Source organism: Paroedura picta, chromosome 11, assembly GCF_049243985.1.
Source record: "Paroedura picta isolate Pp20150507F chromosome 11, Ppicta_v3.0, whole genome shotgun sequence".
In the NCBI taxonomy this organism is placed as follows: domain Eukaryota; kingdom Metazoa; phylum Chordata; class Lepidosauria; order Squamata; family Gekkonidae; genus Paroedura; species Paroedura picta.
In genome coordinates this window covers 60991012-61006672 of record NC_135379.1, presented here as the reverse complement: position 1 = coordinate 61006672, position 15661 = coordinate 60991012, and the positions used below count along the sequence as shown (strand labels likewise).

The 15661-nt window shown below is 43.8% G+C and overlaps 1 protein-coding gene across 1 annotated transcript in view; it reads left to right on the top strand.

Moving 5' to 3' along the window:
* Positions 1-15305, top strand: part of EIF2AK3 (eukaryotic translation initiation factor 2 alpha kinase 3) — a 38284-nt gene extending 22979 nt beyond the window's left edge. The window contains exons 12-17 of the mRNA XM_077303863.1: positions 1374-1523; positions 3406-4156; positions 4597-4764; positions 6811-6912; positions 12926-12988; positions 14399-15305. Coding sequence (XP_077159978.1) covers positions 1374-1523; positions 3406-4156; positions 4597-4764; positions 6811-6912; positions 12926-12988; positions 14399-14563 — 1399 coding nt within the window. The 3' untranslated portion in view covers positions 14564-15305. The remainder of the gene's footprint in view (positions 1-1373; positions 1524-3405; positions 4157-4596; positions 4765-6810; positions 6913-12925; positions 12989-14398) is intronic.
* Positions 15306-15661: the final 356 nt, after the last annotated feature.

Below are 15661 nucleotides of genomic sequence, written 5' to 3'. Positions count from 1 at the left end.
CATTCCTGAGTAGCAGTGTGTGTGTGAATGTTATCTTGGGGCACTTGTGGACTGTAAGCTACATACATGCATTCAGTATGATGTGGCAGTAAAGAATGCAAATGCACTCTTGGACTGTATCAAGAAGAAGAAGAAGAAGAGGAGTTGGTTCCTATATGCTGCTTTTCCCTACCCGAAGGAGGCTCAAAGCGGCTTACAGTCGCCTTCCCATTCCTCCCCCCACAACAGACACCCTGTGGGGTGGGTGAGGCTGAGAGAGCCCTGATATCACAGCCCGGTCAGAACAGTTTTATCAGTGCCGTGGCGAGCCCAAGGTCACCCAGCTGGTTGCATGTGGGGGAGCGCAGAATCGAACCTGGCATGCCAGATTAGAAGTCCGCACTCCTAACCACTACACCAAACTGGCTCTCTACAGAGGCCTCACATCAACATCGCAAGAAATCATAGTCCCATTGTATACCGCATCAGTCAGACCACACCGGGGGTACTGTGTGAAGTTCTGGAGACCTCATTTCAAAAAGAACATGGGCAAAATTGAGAGGGTGCAGAGGAAGAACAATGAAGATGATCTGGGACAAGGGGACCAAGCCCTATGATTAAAGGTTGAAGGACTTGGCAGCAGAGGATAGGACCCGCTGCAATGGTTTTAAACGGTATAGAATGGTACTGGCTAGATCTCAAGGGGAAAAATTCAGCTATGGAATCAGCTGCCTAAGGAGGCAATGAGTTCCACTTTACTGGCAGTCTTTAATCATAAACTGGACAGACATATTTCATGGATGCTTTAGGCTGATCCTGCATTGAGCAGGGGGTTGGACTAGATGGCCTGTATGGGCCCTTTATTATTCTGTCATTCAATACAAATATCTGTCTTGCATGTACGTGTTACGCTAGGAAAAAGGCCAGTAAGGCTTAAGCCAGCAGCCTCCATAAAATCTGAGAGAAGATCCATAATCTTAAATTTGTTATTGGCCCAGAAGTCCATGATGTCAACACTCAATGCTCCCATCAATCATTCATTGTTAGTTACATCTCGTTCTTCCTTTTGAACAAAAAAGATCATCCCTCCCACTTCTCCATAATAAATGCCTATTAAATGAACTACAAAATGCAAATTGGAAAAGATATTGATTATATATGTCATTGTCATTGGTTGGGGGACAAGAGTCTGCCAAAAATGCTTCCATTCACCCTTTTGCAAAGGTTTCATAGAGAAGGAGACTGTACGGTCTCATTTAAAAATCGCCACAATAGTATGTAAGGTAGTTCCTTCTCTTTTATTCACTGAAACACCATATTTTGTGAAAATAGTCTCAGTTTTTTCCCCTAAAGAAGTGTGTAACTTTCCCTTTGCTCTTTTTTTCAAATTCTAGAGAGTTGGCTCGTGAAAAAGTGATGCGTGAAGTCAAAGCATTAGCAAAACTTGAACACCCTGGCATTGTTCGGTATTTCAATGCTTGGCTAGAAGCTCCACCGGAGAGCTGGCAAGAACAGATGGATGAACTCTGGCTGAAAGATGAAAGGTATACCTCTTAGTGCATGATGGGAAAAGTCTATTCTTTCTTAAAAGGTTCTGGAGAGTACAGTATTCCATTTCCGCTTTATCTAATCAGGAAATCATATAGTCTGACACAAGATGACTGCAACTAAACCAGAGTTTATACTAGGGTAGCTTGCTGGAATGTTATCCTTTTCTAGAAGCAGTGTCAATGAACAAGCATAACCGTAGGAGAAAGCAGCTCACATAGCAACAGTGGTGATTATCCACATAATCTTTAACAATGCTGTTGTGACTCACATTGTCCCCTGAATTTCCAAAGTGCCAGTGGATGCTGTGGCTCCCACTGATAGACTTCTTGGTGCCCTCCTGCATTTTCTCCAAAGCTTCTAATCAAAGCAAGAGGTCATCTCAACTTCCTTCTGACTCATTGTGTCTTCAGAAGAGCAGAAGAGACATCATTGTTGTGTATTTGGGAATCAGCCATTCAGAAACAGCTGGCCACAGTGGGGAGATGCTTGAATTAGAACCTCCCAACATCAAACTTCACAATATTTTGAAGGGCAGGCTGGCCATTTGTGGTTGATCCTACCCAAACATTTTGTTGCAGTGCTCTCTACCTACTGTCAGTTTCTTCAGTGTGCTCACAGGGTCAGCAAGGATAGAGACCCCTGCAATAGGGAAGTGCTGCGAGTGTTGTAACTGTTCTGCCTGAGGTTTGTAACATGCTGGGGATGGCGGTCAAAGAAGAAGCTGGCAGGAGGATTTATTACTCTAGCCTTTTTATCCCACTCTGCATTTTTCCTTCCTTGCTAGGCTTCAGGGCTCTGTTGATTTAACCCCTTAGGGGAATATTCATGAAGTCACAGGATTCCTGCTAACTTTTTGAGTAGGAAAACTAGTGCTTATCAGGCTGATCTCAGAGGCAGAAATTCAGCAGCTGTATTTCACTCATTGTTTCTTCTTGTCTTGACCACACTATCTGATTCCTTCTCACCTCAAAGCAGAATTGCTGATCTCTTTTTTGTTTCTGTTAGGTTTTGTGTTAAGTGAAAGACATTCAGCTGGTGAAGTTTTTCTCCTTGCTGAATCACAATGATGGTTAATAGCACAGTACATACGCACATCCTGTGATCAGCCATGGGGAGGGGAGAAAATGAAGCGCCTTTATAGTTTCATTAAACAGTTGCTGGGTGCATAAGGTGCCCACCCTCCTGACTATTCAAATTTAAAGCCAAGTTACTAATTGTTATGCATCAGCATGTGTGTTAAATGCCATCAAGCCGCCTTTGACATATGATGACCCTATGAATTACTGACCTCTCAAATACCCTTGCTTTGGGCTTGGAACATGAGGGGCCTCATGGCTCCCTTGACTGAGTCCATCCACGCCATATTTGGTCTTCCTCTACCTGCAACATTCAACTTTTCCTAACATTACTGTCTTTTCCCATGGTGACATGCTACTGGACTCTGATTTGATTGTGTCTTTTCCTGTGAGTCGAGTCTTCTCATAATGTGACAATAGCCTTAGTTTGGTCAATTTGGCTTCTAAAAGTTAGAAGTCAAAATTAAAGCAGGGGAGCTTAATTTCACTTCTGCACAAAATAGGCTACGTTGATTTCATTGGATTTGTAGCTATTCTTAATTGATGTTTTTCACTCTTGTTGAGAAAGCCTAGAAACCGGGGGGGGGGGGGAGAGCGGGGAGTATTATGTGCTTTCCTACATACCTCTGTTCCCTGTGGTGTCAGGCAAGGGATTTGGGACTAGCTGTTTTGCTAATAGTCTCACAGGAAACCTAGGCATGTTTCCTGTCTGGTACAAAAGGAATGTATATGCTTTAAAATTGTGAAAAACATATATAAAGATGGATCCTAATAAAGTATGTTATTTCTTTCTTTGAAGTGCTGGCTGGCCACTCAGTTCTCCCAGTCCAATGGAAGCACCATCATTTAAAATCAGAACTGAACCTTTATCTGCCAAAGAACACATAGAAGTTATTACTACATCTCTGGAAAGGAAGACTTTGCTTTCTGTTGGGATGCCTGGTCACCAGTTGGATTCCTCAGAGAGCCATTGTCTCCCCCTAAAGTTTACTCCCATGGATAACAGAGAATTAAGCCATTCAGCAGATCTCATAACAAATATACAAGACAGCTGCCTCTCCGACTGTGATATAGAGGATGATACCATCGATGAGAATGATCCTGGACACTCTTTTGAACTTTGCCCTCCAGTCATATCAACAGTGAGGGTGAGGGAGAGAACTTCTTCTTCAATAGTCTTTGAGGATTCTGGGTGCGATAATACTTCCAATAATGAAGGTGACAAAGCTGATTATTCACTTGCTTATAGTTTCTGTGAGGATAGCAAGTTGTCATCAGAAAGTCCTCTGTCTGTTTCTCTACAAAGCCCAGCAGCCTTAAGCAACCTGGACCTCTCTAAAAACTCCATGCAAAATGTCACACCTACCTCTCCAAAAGTGTACCTTTATATCCAGATGCAACTCTGTAGAAAGGAAAACCTTAAAGACTGGATGAACAGAAGATGCACAATCGAGGAGCGGGAAAGGGTAGAGTGCCTGTTGATCTTTTTGCAGATAGCGGAAGCTGTTCAGTTTCTTCACAGTAAAGGATTAATGCACCGAGACCTCAAGGTTTGTATTAAAATCTACATTGTACACTGTACCAGTCATCTTTTAGCTTTCTGGTATAAGCTGTCATTGTGTGCACAACTGGAAGTGTTAGAAGTTTTCAGTTGTGTTGTTTGCTCTGAGTTCTTGAAGGATCAGGATGGTTCCTAATAAAAGACATTAAACATCATCATAGATAATGATTCTGCCATGTGAGGGTTAGTGTGTGTTGAAGCCATGCTGACAGTTACATGCTGTTCCCTTATCATTTGTATCCTATCATATTTTAGGCAGAACCCTCATGGTGGTTGTTAAACCCACATGTACATTTTTTTACATTTTTAGCGAAATAAAGGCAGGGATTTAAGTTGTGCACAATTTTGATGAACAGAGAACTGGTGACAACATTTATGATCTTTAATTAGCCTGAATGGTCCTAATGTATTCTCTTTATATTCTTCTAGCCTTCCAATATATTTTTCACAATGGATGATATTGTAAAAGTTGGAGATTTTGGTTTAGTAACTGCAACAGATCAAGATGAGGAGGAAGAATCTGTTGTTAAACCGCTGTCAGCTTATGCCCGGCATACGGGGCAAGTTGGGACCAAGCTCTACATGAGCCCAGAACAGGTATATTCTGTGTCTCAATATTAGTCTGCATTGTTCTCATAAATTCCACTCATGCTTTAGAAGGCTAGATAGAGATGTAGGGGAAGGGCTAACAGTAATAAACAGCATAGTGACCATTTATGATCTCAGCTCCATGTGTGATAATGCTGTTTCTGTTGGCTGCAGAGGAGAGGACACACAGTAATGGGTTTAAACTACAAGTACAACAATATAGGCTAGATATCAGGAAAAAATTTTTCACAGTCAGAGTAGTTCAGCAGTGGAATAGGCTGCCTAAGGAGGCGGTGAGCTCCCCCTCACTGGAAGTCTTCAAGCAAAGGTTGGAGACACACTTTTCTTGGATGCTTTAGGATGCTTTGGTCTGATCCTGTGTTGAACAGGGGGTTGGACTTAGATGGCCTGTATGGCCCCTTCCAACTCTATGGTTCTATGATTCTATGAATATGGCTTGCTCACCTCAGAGGGTATTTGTAAGAATACTGAGGAAGCATATGAACCCCACTGACCATTCAGGGATGTTATTTGAATGTAAAACCCTGACACAGATAGCCTGGACTCGCCTGATCTCATCCGGTTTCAGAAGCTAGGGGTGGCCCTGCCTGGTGTTCAGATGGGAAGCCTCCAGGGAGTGCCAGGGTTATGTTGTGGGAGCAGCAAGGGCAAAGTGGCTTCAATAATTCTGCAGGGTCACCATGAATGAGCTGTGATTTGATGGCACTTTCCATCATCATCAAGCACTTCTGCTTTTTTCCGCAGGGCTGCAATAGACATATGCGTCCTAGGGAAAGTCACTAAGAAGAAAAGTTAACCATGCCCTTGAACTGCTTGTGTTACTAATTAATTAATTACATTAATAATTGATTGAGTGGAGAAAAATTATAATGGAACAGGTTAGATTAAACCTTAAAAACTAGTTTCATGGAAGTTTTGAATAGTTATGCTGCTTACTCTTGATGGGGCAAGTTTGTAGAAATGCAAAACATTCCCCAAACTGCACAGTACATGATTCCAATTAGACAACTGACTCCTCAGTGTTTCTGTTACAAAATACTTGGGTGCTGCAAATGTAAATAAAGAATGACATCCAAATAATAAAAGTTCAGAAGATGGAGTTCCGGATAAAGAAAAGTCATCAGAATGGACTTTTATCTGGAACTCATCTTCTAAACTTCTATTATTGGGTGCCATTCTTTATTTCCATTTGCAGCCCCAAGTATTTTGTAATAGAAACACTGAGGAGTCGTCTGATGTACTGTCTCTGTCTCTACTTGTACTGTCTCTGTCTCTACTTAACATATAATTAGATGGCATGATATAGTTCCCAATATATATGAATTTGGATTTTGTCTAACAAAGTGTTGCATTCTGCTTTTTACACTGTGCACCTTCCTTGTTATTTGACAGTGTTTAAGGTCATGGCTGGATCAGCTTAGAATTATAGAATAATAGAGTTGAAAAAGACCTCATGGGTCATCTAGTCCAACCCCCTGCACTATGCAGGACTCTCACATCCCAATCACTCATCTACTGAAATCTGCCACCCCTTTGCCTTCACAGAATCAGCCTCTCTGTCAGATGGCTATCTAGCCTCTGTTTAAATTTTTTCCAAAGATGGCGAACCCACCACCTCCCAAGGAAGCCTGTTCCACTGAGAAACTGCTCTGACTGTCAGGAACTTCTTCCGGATGTTTAGATGGAATTTCTTTTGAATTAATTTCATCCCATTTGTTCTGGTCTGTCCCTCTGGTTGATGACCCCCGCTATAAGGTGTTTTGCTAGAGTCAGGGACACAATGTCCAAACAAGGTTCCTTTTCAGATGTTTCTAGTAATGCAAATAGCAGACTTGTATGAAGTTTAATTTCTTGTGATACACTTGAGCAGGTCCCATGTTTCTTACGGTAAACCTGCTTGTAATTCATTAAAATAAATTTAGGAGAACTGTTCTTTTTTCTGTATAAATATATATATTTTTTACTGACATGAGAGTGAGAAGTTTCTGTTGCTGAAAATGCATTTGATCATTGCTTTCTTGTTGACTATTCCAGGTGTATGGAAAAATTTATTCACACAAAGTGGATATCTTTTCTTTGGGCCTGATCTTGTTTGAACTCCTTTATCCATTCACCACCCAGATGGAGAGAGTCAGGGTAGGTATGCTGGTGTTGAATGACCTTCTTTTTTGCCTTTTCTGCTTCCAGGGTACTATGTCAAAAACATCCAGTACAGTGTAACAAAAAAAGTTGGATTTACTCCGATATGTCAGCATCTGTGGCAGGGAGGGGACGGCTACTGTCTCTGAAAATGGGCTGGAGGGGTGGGATCAGCTCTTTCTGAAGTTGAGGCTGAGGAAGGGTAGTACCCAAAACTGGAAGCTCAACTGGATGGTAAAATGCTGCCCCTGGTGGGGGAAGTGTTTTTTACTTGAGGCAGAAGAGTTGCAAAATTCCTTCTCCCTGGACGGAAAACACCAGGTTTGCTTAGCAGGGATTTTCATATATTGGTCCATATTCAGACTGGCAGCAGCTGGGTCACCTGAATGCTGGGGAAGCGCAGTCTTCTCAGATTCACTTGCTACTGATGGGGGAGCAAAGTTTGATGGGGGCACCTGTTTTTCCATTTCCCTCCCTTGAAGGACTATGATTGAGGCCAGTGCAGCAGCTCACATCTCATTCGGTCTCCCTCTTATTACACAGAATTAAATTTTGTACCATACCCAAGGTCTTAGCATCCTGGCCATAGACTTCTGGATTTTAGATTTTTAGATTTATACATTTAATATGTTCTAAATCTAATTAATTATATTGTGGTGCACAAGTTGTTAGCTGCCGAGTGCCTGTTTATCTAAACACAATGCCCCAGCTGGCTTACAAAAACATAAAGGTGCATACTTAAATGCTTTGGTTGAGACACTTTTAAAAGAAGAGTTAGTTTTTATATCCCACTGTTCACTACCCAAAGGAGTCTCAAAGCAGCTTACTATCGTCTACCCTTCCTCTCCCCACAACAGACGACACCCTGTGAGGTAGGTGAGTTTGAAAGAGCTCTGAGAGAAGCTGCTCTGTGACTAGCCCAAGGTCACCCAGCTGGCTGCATGTGGAGGAATGGGGCATCACATCCAGTTTGCCAGATTAGAAGCTGCCGCTCTTAACCACAACACCAAACTGGTTTACCGAGCTTCACTTACATACAGTAAGTGAAAACTTCAGCTCCTGCAACATTTATCACCCTCAGCTGCTGATCAGTGATAGTCATCTGTCCCTCCTGCTACAGGTGTGTTGCAGTAGTTCCATTGTGTACCTCACCTGGAAGTATTGTGTGAGTGTGGGAGCTTTCCATACCCCATCTGACAGGCTGCTCCAACATATGGGCATGGCTGTGAAGAATTTGCCTCTTGCCCTCTTGCAAGAGGTGGGCAGGAGCTCTCTGCTGGCGAAAGTAGTGGTGCCATACTCTCTTTATCTGCTTGGGGATGCAGTTGAGTAGAGGACTACTGATTGCCTACTTTTAAAAAAGTTACTTGGAACTGCAGGTATTTGGCTATTGATTTTGTCTCCCTGTAAGAGTAATAAGGAGCAGGAGGATTGGTGATGAAAAAAGGTTGGATAAGATAAGGGGAACAGGGGTCCAACTCTTGCATGGTTTCTTCTCTTCTGGATTCTACTCCCAGTCAAAGGCACACCAGTTTTAGTGATTTATATTTTATAATATAATGTTAATAGAATTAATAAAGTATGTACCTGTGTATTTTTAATATGTTGTAAACTACCTTGAGCCCTATGGGAGAGCAGCTATTTAAAAATCATCATTATCACAGCAATGTGGTACATTGTCTATGAAAACTAATGGTGAATGTAACGCTAGTCAGCAATAGAATTAAATCCTGAATGAGGAAACTGATTTGACTTGCATCACTGTAACGCAAATAGACTCACTACAAGAAGGGCCATACAGACCATCTAGTCCAACTCCCTGCTCAATGCAGGATGAGCCTAAAGCATCCAGGAGAAGGATCTGTCCAGCCGCTGCTTGAAGACCACCAGTGAGGGGGAGCTCCCCACCTCCTTAGGCAGCCCATTCCATGGCTGAACTAGACTCATAGAATCATAGAGTTGGAAGGGGCCATCCAGGCCATCTAGTTCCACCCCCTGCTCAGGGCAGGATCAGCCTCAAGCATCTAGGAAAAGGAGCTGTCCAGCCACTGCTTGAAGACTGCCAGCTGCTTAGGCAGCCCATCCCGCTGTTGAACTACTCTGACTAAAATTTCTTTCCTGATATCTAGCCTGCAAGATGCAGCTCTTCCGCCAGGCGTTTGGTTGAGGCCAGGCCAGGAAGATCGGGTCCCTCCCTGTATAGGTTGTATGTGCCGGACATCTGGGCAGGAGTGTCTCCCCCCCCCCCCCCGGGAGCAGTGGTGTGTGGTTGCTGTCAGGCATGGATAGTTGGGAGAAGTTATAGATTGGATTTAGCTGCCAGTATTTGTAGTTTGTATTTTATGTGGTTTTTTTATCATTTTACTGTAAACTGCCCTGAGCCGGCAGGGTCTGGGAGTGGAGGTCAATAAAAGCAAATATAAATAAATACGCACTTCTGCAGGAAGAGCTGGTTTTCGCTACCCCATTTTTCACTACCTGAAGGAGTCATAAATTGTGCTACAAACACCTTTCCCTTCCCCTCCCCAGAACAGGCACTCTGAGGCAGGTAGTACTGATTGAACGGTGACTAGCCCAAGATCACCTAGCTCAGTGGTCCCCAACCTTTATTAGGCTGGGGACCGGCAGGGAATCGGGCCGCGCCCGCAGGGACCGCGCCCGCGCGGGCCACGCCCACGCTTCGGGCCGCCGCGCCCGCGAGCCGCACCCGGCCGCGACCGCGGGCCGCACCCGCGGATCGGGCCGCGCCCGCGGGCCGCACCCGCGGATCGGGCTGCGCCCGCGAGCCGCACCCGGCCGCGCCCGCGGGCCGCACCTGCAGATCGGGCCGCGCCTGCAGGCCGCGCCGGCGCGGCCTGCACGGGCGCGGCCCGGCCCTGATTCCTTCTCCCCGCCCTCCCGCAGTAAGTAGCTTCCCGGTTTTTTAAGTTTTTTACTGCGGGGGGGGCGGGGAGAGGGAGCTGCGGCCCGGCGCCATGGCCTTTGCGGCCCGGCGCCGGGCCGCGGCCCGCAAGTTGGGGACCACTGACCTAGCTGGCTGCATGTGGAGAAGGAGTGGGGAATCAAACCCAATTCTCCAGATTAGGGTCTGCAGCTCTTAACCATGACACCATGCTGTTAAATACAAAGGAAACCAATATAAATAACTTCATCCCTCTACTCATGTAGCAATTCCCTATAAAGTAGGGAACCATATCAATGAAGCCTGTATTGGCATGCCACTTAAAGGGAAGCATATAAATTGCCCACCACAGACTACAGAATTATTGGATGACAGTTACATGAGTCTGTTGGATCCCCTTTTTTGTAAATGGAGACCATTATTGCATGACACCGGTAGATAGGCATGATACCTGTCATTAATCTGAGTAAACATATGTGCAAAAGTCTTGGCCCACCAGTTGGCACTTAAATAACTCTGGCAGCACCAGATCAGGTCCCGGTGCCTTGCCAGATTTCATTTAAGAAATTAGATTTAACTTCTGAAACTCCCAACATCTGGCAAAAACATGACAAAGCGGGAGATCGTTTATTTTTATGTAGTGCTACTTTGTTATGGGGGTAACATGGTGATGAATCCAAAGGACTCTTGAGTGATAGCCCATAGCATAATTCCTTCAGGGAGGCCACAGACTCACAATTCTGTGCTGAAGCAATCATCCCTATAATTCTACGCTTTTATGTTTAATAGAGTTAAAGTATATAGATTAGATTATTTAATTATGGTCATTGACCAGCATCATAAAACCACATACATTGTTACAGCATTTTGACAGCCAGGTCACTCAGCATCAACAGTAACCAAGGATTTCCGCACTCTGCTGACAATGTAGCAAAACTTCACCACCATGTAAGAAGTAGAATTGTCTTTATCTGCAAGCTAGATGTTAATTAGATGATCACCTGTAAGTCCAGAGAGCCTAGATAGCAAGGGCAGAATTAAATGGCTTCTGGCGTCCCTATAAAAATCACAGAACAATATAGCGTGGGCAATCGACTCAATTGCACCTGAATTTCTAGGGCATAGTCGGGCCAGGCACATGCTGCAGTCTGCCACTTAACAGTGCTGATGGAAATGCATTGAACCATGCCCTCGAAAAAGCCCATCGAAATTTAGAAAAGGTGATATGAGTTAAATATGGTACTGTAGAAAATCCCTCCCAGGAATAAGGCCTACAAGTTGAAGATGAATTTTCAGCCAATAGTTAATTATTACTATCCATGCCCTGGTCTCTGCTTTTATCAACCCTGCCTCCTGCCGGAGAACTACATTAGCTACTACATTTCTCTATTTAAAATATATGTATTCTGCTTCCTTTCCCTAAAGTAATGTCTAAAACCCAATCTCCAGCCTAATCATGAGTGGAAGGTATCCAGAGATAGGTCTCCGCACAGGCTCCTATCCATGAAGGAGAGGGGCAGTTCTACGGGGGCTTTGCAATTGTTTGCAGCTGACCCTGAACTCTCTGGCTTTAACATTATAGACCAGTTGAAATTAGACATGTCCTCAAGGGCACTGCGCTTATTTCCAGGAAGGAGAAGCGGTGAGCTGTGATCTTGGAGAACTGGGTTTGATTCCCTACTCTAGATGAAGCCAGCTGGGTGAACTTGGGTCAGTCACAGTCCTTTCAGAGCTCTCTCAGCCCCACATACCTCACAGATTGTCTGTTGTGGGGAGAAGGAGGAAAAGCAATTGTCAGCCGCTTTGAGATTCCTTTGGGCACAGAGAAGTGAGGCATAAAAACCAACTCTTCTTATTCTTCCAGCCACATAGACTACCTGAGCATTCAAAGATAAACCTGATCCGTGTACATAGACTTAAGCAATTAAGAGGATATGCACTTTAACAGCACTGCTTGCATCAGGGGTAGTCAAACTGCGGCCCTCCAGATGTCCATGGACTACAGCGAATGCTGGCAGGGGCTCCTGGGAATTGTAGTCCATGGACATCTGGAGGGCCGCAGTTTGACTATCCCTGGCTTACATGAGTGGTCAGTCCTTCGGGGCCCTCCAACCAGTTCCACCATCTCCTTAACGCATGTTGTGATGCTTTCCACTGTGTTCCTGACAGCTTTCCCACCTGATCCCTTCACTGCTGCTGTTGCTGCAACACCCCTAAGTTTTTCATTTGGTTGAGGCCAGGGCTGCTGAGATCAGACGCCCCTCCCCAGATTAACCATCACAGTAGGCTCCCCATGAATATCTTCTCTGAGGCACTAGTGGGAAGTTATTGTGGGGGTTGAGGGTTAGTATTTTGCCATCTGGGAGAGTTTGGTTTTTAAGGGGTATTGTTTTATCCTTTTACTGTGGGGCTTTATCATTGTAACTTGCCGCAAGCCAGCTTGCTGGGAGCAACGATAAATAAATCAGTCAATAAATGCATTTGTTGTCCAAGTGAGGGGAGCATGCTCCATCAAGTGGTGTGAGTTGCTTACTAGAATTCCCATGTGGGACTGCATAGAAAATCAGTGATGAAAACATAGTTGCACTTACCTATAACCGTTATTCATCAAGTAACTTCTGGGCCAGGCATACCACATCTTCAGTCCAGCCCTGCTGCATGCTGTGTTTTGGCAGTACTGAGGGGGCTTTGCTGCACAGGAATACGTGGTCCCTAGGTGGAAACAAGCTTCTGGCATACAGCACCCCCCTGGAGGCTTTTAGCTGTAGAGACCTGTCTGGTGGCACGCCTGCTTATGTGCTGTACCAATACTTATTATTAGATTTATTTCTCGCCACCCCCTTATCATGGCTTATCATGGATGCCATCCCTGCTTTAGGCTGATCCTACACTGATCAGGGTGTTGGACTAGATGGCCTGAATGGTCCCTTCCAACTCTATGGTTCTGTTATTCATTGTGTTCTAACTGAACATTTGTAAGTGTGATGGATTTTGTCAATCTATAAAGAAGTTGAATGTGGGGGCTCCGTGTATGCAATATATGGTAACTAATTGAATGCACAATTTCAAATGTCAGTACTGATACTTTTTTTAATAATGTTGTTACAGACACTGAGTGAAGTAAGGAGCTTGACATTTCCACCACTGTTCATTCAGAAATATTCACAAGAGGTAATACCCATTCCTATTTTCATACTAGACTCATGTTTGTATATATTTAGTTATTTGGCTGCTGCTAAAGCAGTTTAAGAGCCTCTTGTGGCGCAGAGGGGTAAGGCAGCAGACATGCAGTCTGAAAGCTTTGCCCATGAGGCTGGGAGTTCGATCCCAGCAGCCGGCTCAAGGTTGACTCAGCCTTCCATCCTTCCGAGGTCGGTAAAATGTGTACCCAGCTTGCTGCTGGGGGGTAAACGGTAAGGACTGGGGAAGGCACTGGCAAAGCACCCAGTATTGAGTCTGCCATGAAAACGCTAGAGGGTGTCCCCCCAAGGGTCAGACATGATTCAGTGCTTGCACAAGGGGATACCTTTACCTTTTTAAAGCAGTTTAAGTCAGAGCAGTTTTGAAGCACATGAAAACAGTGAACAGTACCGTTAATAAAACAATGGAATAAAATGACAGCAAATTCAGCCAGTAGTTGTCAGGAACCAAGCGGTTGAGACCCAGCAGATTCACGCAACAGACCCTCACTCTCGGGCTTCAGGCTGAAGCTTTAAGTTGAAGCCTTTATGTGGAGAACCAGGACAGGGATCAGCACACTGTGTAAACTCTTAGACAGGAATCTTGACAGAGACACTGGGAAGGGGACTTTCCTAGAATAGATACCTTGGCTTGGGGGGGCATAGAGGTAGCTTTTGGATTCACATGGAAAAAGGCAGTAATACTCTGTGATCTAAAAGATGCCAAAACAGCCCATCTGGACATCTGGTGTGGCTGCCTTGGGTGAGGAGATAAGGAATGGACCAAGGGATGAGCCTTTGATATGCAAGGAGATGGGAGGGGGGGCTGCTGAGAGGACTCAGAGGAGGTGCCACAACTCAGCAGGAGATCCGGGAGCATAAAGAAATAAAGCAACCCCAAAGCCGACCGGGGTCAGGAACTAGGGGTTCATGACAGTAGTAATGCAGTAAAACAGTTTCAGCATTTGATACAGCCTCACCAGCATTCTCTTTATAGCTGTGACCACTCTCAACCAACACTTAGGGTAAATAAAAATGTTTTCATGCCAAAAGTTGCAAGGTTAGGGACCCAGCAAATCATGGAGGGTGACAGTTCTCAGCCAAAAGACCACTGCTGCAAAAGCCCTGCCATGAATTCCTTCCCTCCTGACTTGAGAATGCTTGCCCATGCTTAATTTTCACTGACCATTGGATGTCATCCCATCTTCTCATTCACAAAGTCGTCTTCTTACTCACCAGCATTTCTGCCATCTCCATGGCTCTGGAGTTCTTTTTTGAAGTACACCAGCTAGCTACCAGTTTGTTTGAATATTTGCAAATATTACTATTTCCCCCCAGTTTGGATTTTAAGTATTAATTGCAATATACTATGGCAATCATATGTTAACTGTTTTCCATTTAGCATGCGATGGTGAAGCACATGCTCTCCCCAAGGCCCACGGACAGACCAGAAGCTGCAGATGTTATAGACAACACTTTATTTGAAGACTTGGAATTGCCAGCAAAACCAGTGGTCAGACAACGGTCACGGACAATAAGCTCCTCTGGAACTAAGCATTCAAAATAGCCAAGCAAATAATTTGGCACAGTTATAAATGCACAGAGAATGGTCTTGGGGTAATTGTTGAGCAGAAGTATTCCGAATCCAACAACATCTCTTGAGTTAAATTTATATACTAAATCACATTTAATGTTTTTAGTCTGCTGGAATCAATAACTCACTCATTCCATTATTAACTGTTAAGGTGACCCACTTGATTTCTGATACACTTTTCTGTGTTTGGATCATGATGTAAATATGTTTTAAGAAATTGCAATTGTTACGTACCTTTTAAGAATAAGAACATGTCAATCTGAGCCTGATACCTGGTTACTATAAACAAAATCATCTAAAGGCAGGCAAAGGTGTTTTTGAAAAGCCTTGTTTTACCTTTCAAATATTTGTTTTATTACTAGGAGCCAGCTCAAATTGTGGCTTTCTCCTGTACGGCTGAGTTTACAAATTTGAGTGGATATGATTTCTTATTCCCATTTATTCAAAATTTGTAGTTTCTTAAACATAAGCCTAAATCAGCATGAAATCATGTAGGTCTGTAGTAAATTTAGTCCCATGCATTTATTTAATAAGGTATGTTGATCACTCAATGCCTTTTATCTTCATTGTAAATATTGTATTGTATTTATGCAAACATAAAATCAATCCATTTGGGTTGGTGGTGTACAGTATGCACTTAGAACAATTGTCAAGTGCATTTAATTACTGTGACTTCTTTCAAGTCTTAATTTAATTAAAAAAATGGATATTTAAATGTGGTTGTCCTGTCCAAAAACTGCCTTATAGCTCAATTTACAGGAGACCTGCACTTCCTTGGGAGTCTGTGTGAAGAATAATCTCTCAGGGTTAGGCTTTCTAGCCTGAATCTCACGCATCTGTGATGAGAATCTCTTGACTCATCTGTGATAGATGGGTGCCCATTTTCCTGGACATTTAGCATCTTGAGAGCCTTCTCAGCTTGGTAGATGTAATCATGCATTCTGAGTTTTGAGTCTGTTGGCTTCCTTTAGTGAAGTGAAAAACAAGTGTATATTATGTCAAATTGTTCAGTGCCATAATACTGAGAATCAGTATTGAAGAGTGGAGATAGGACAACAAATCTGGACAAGG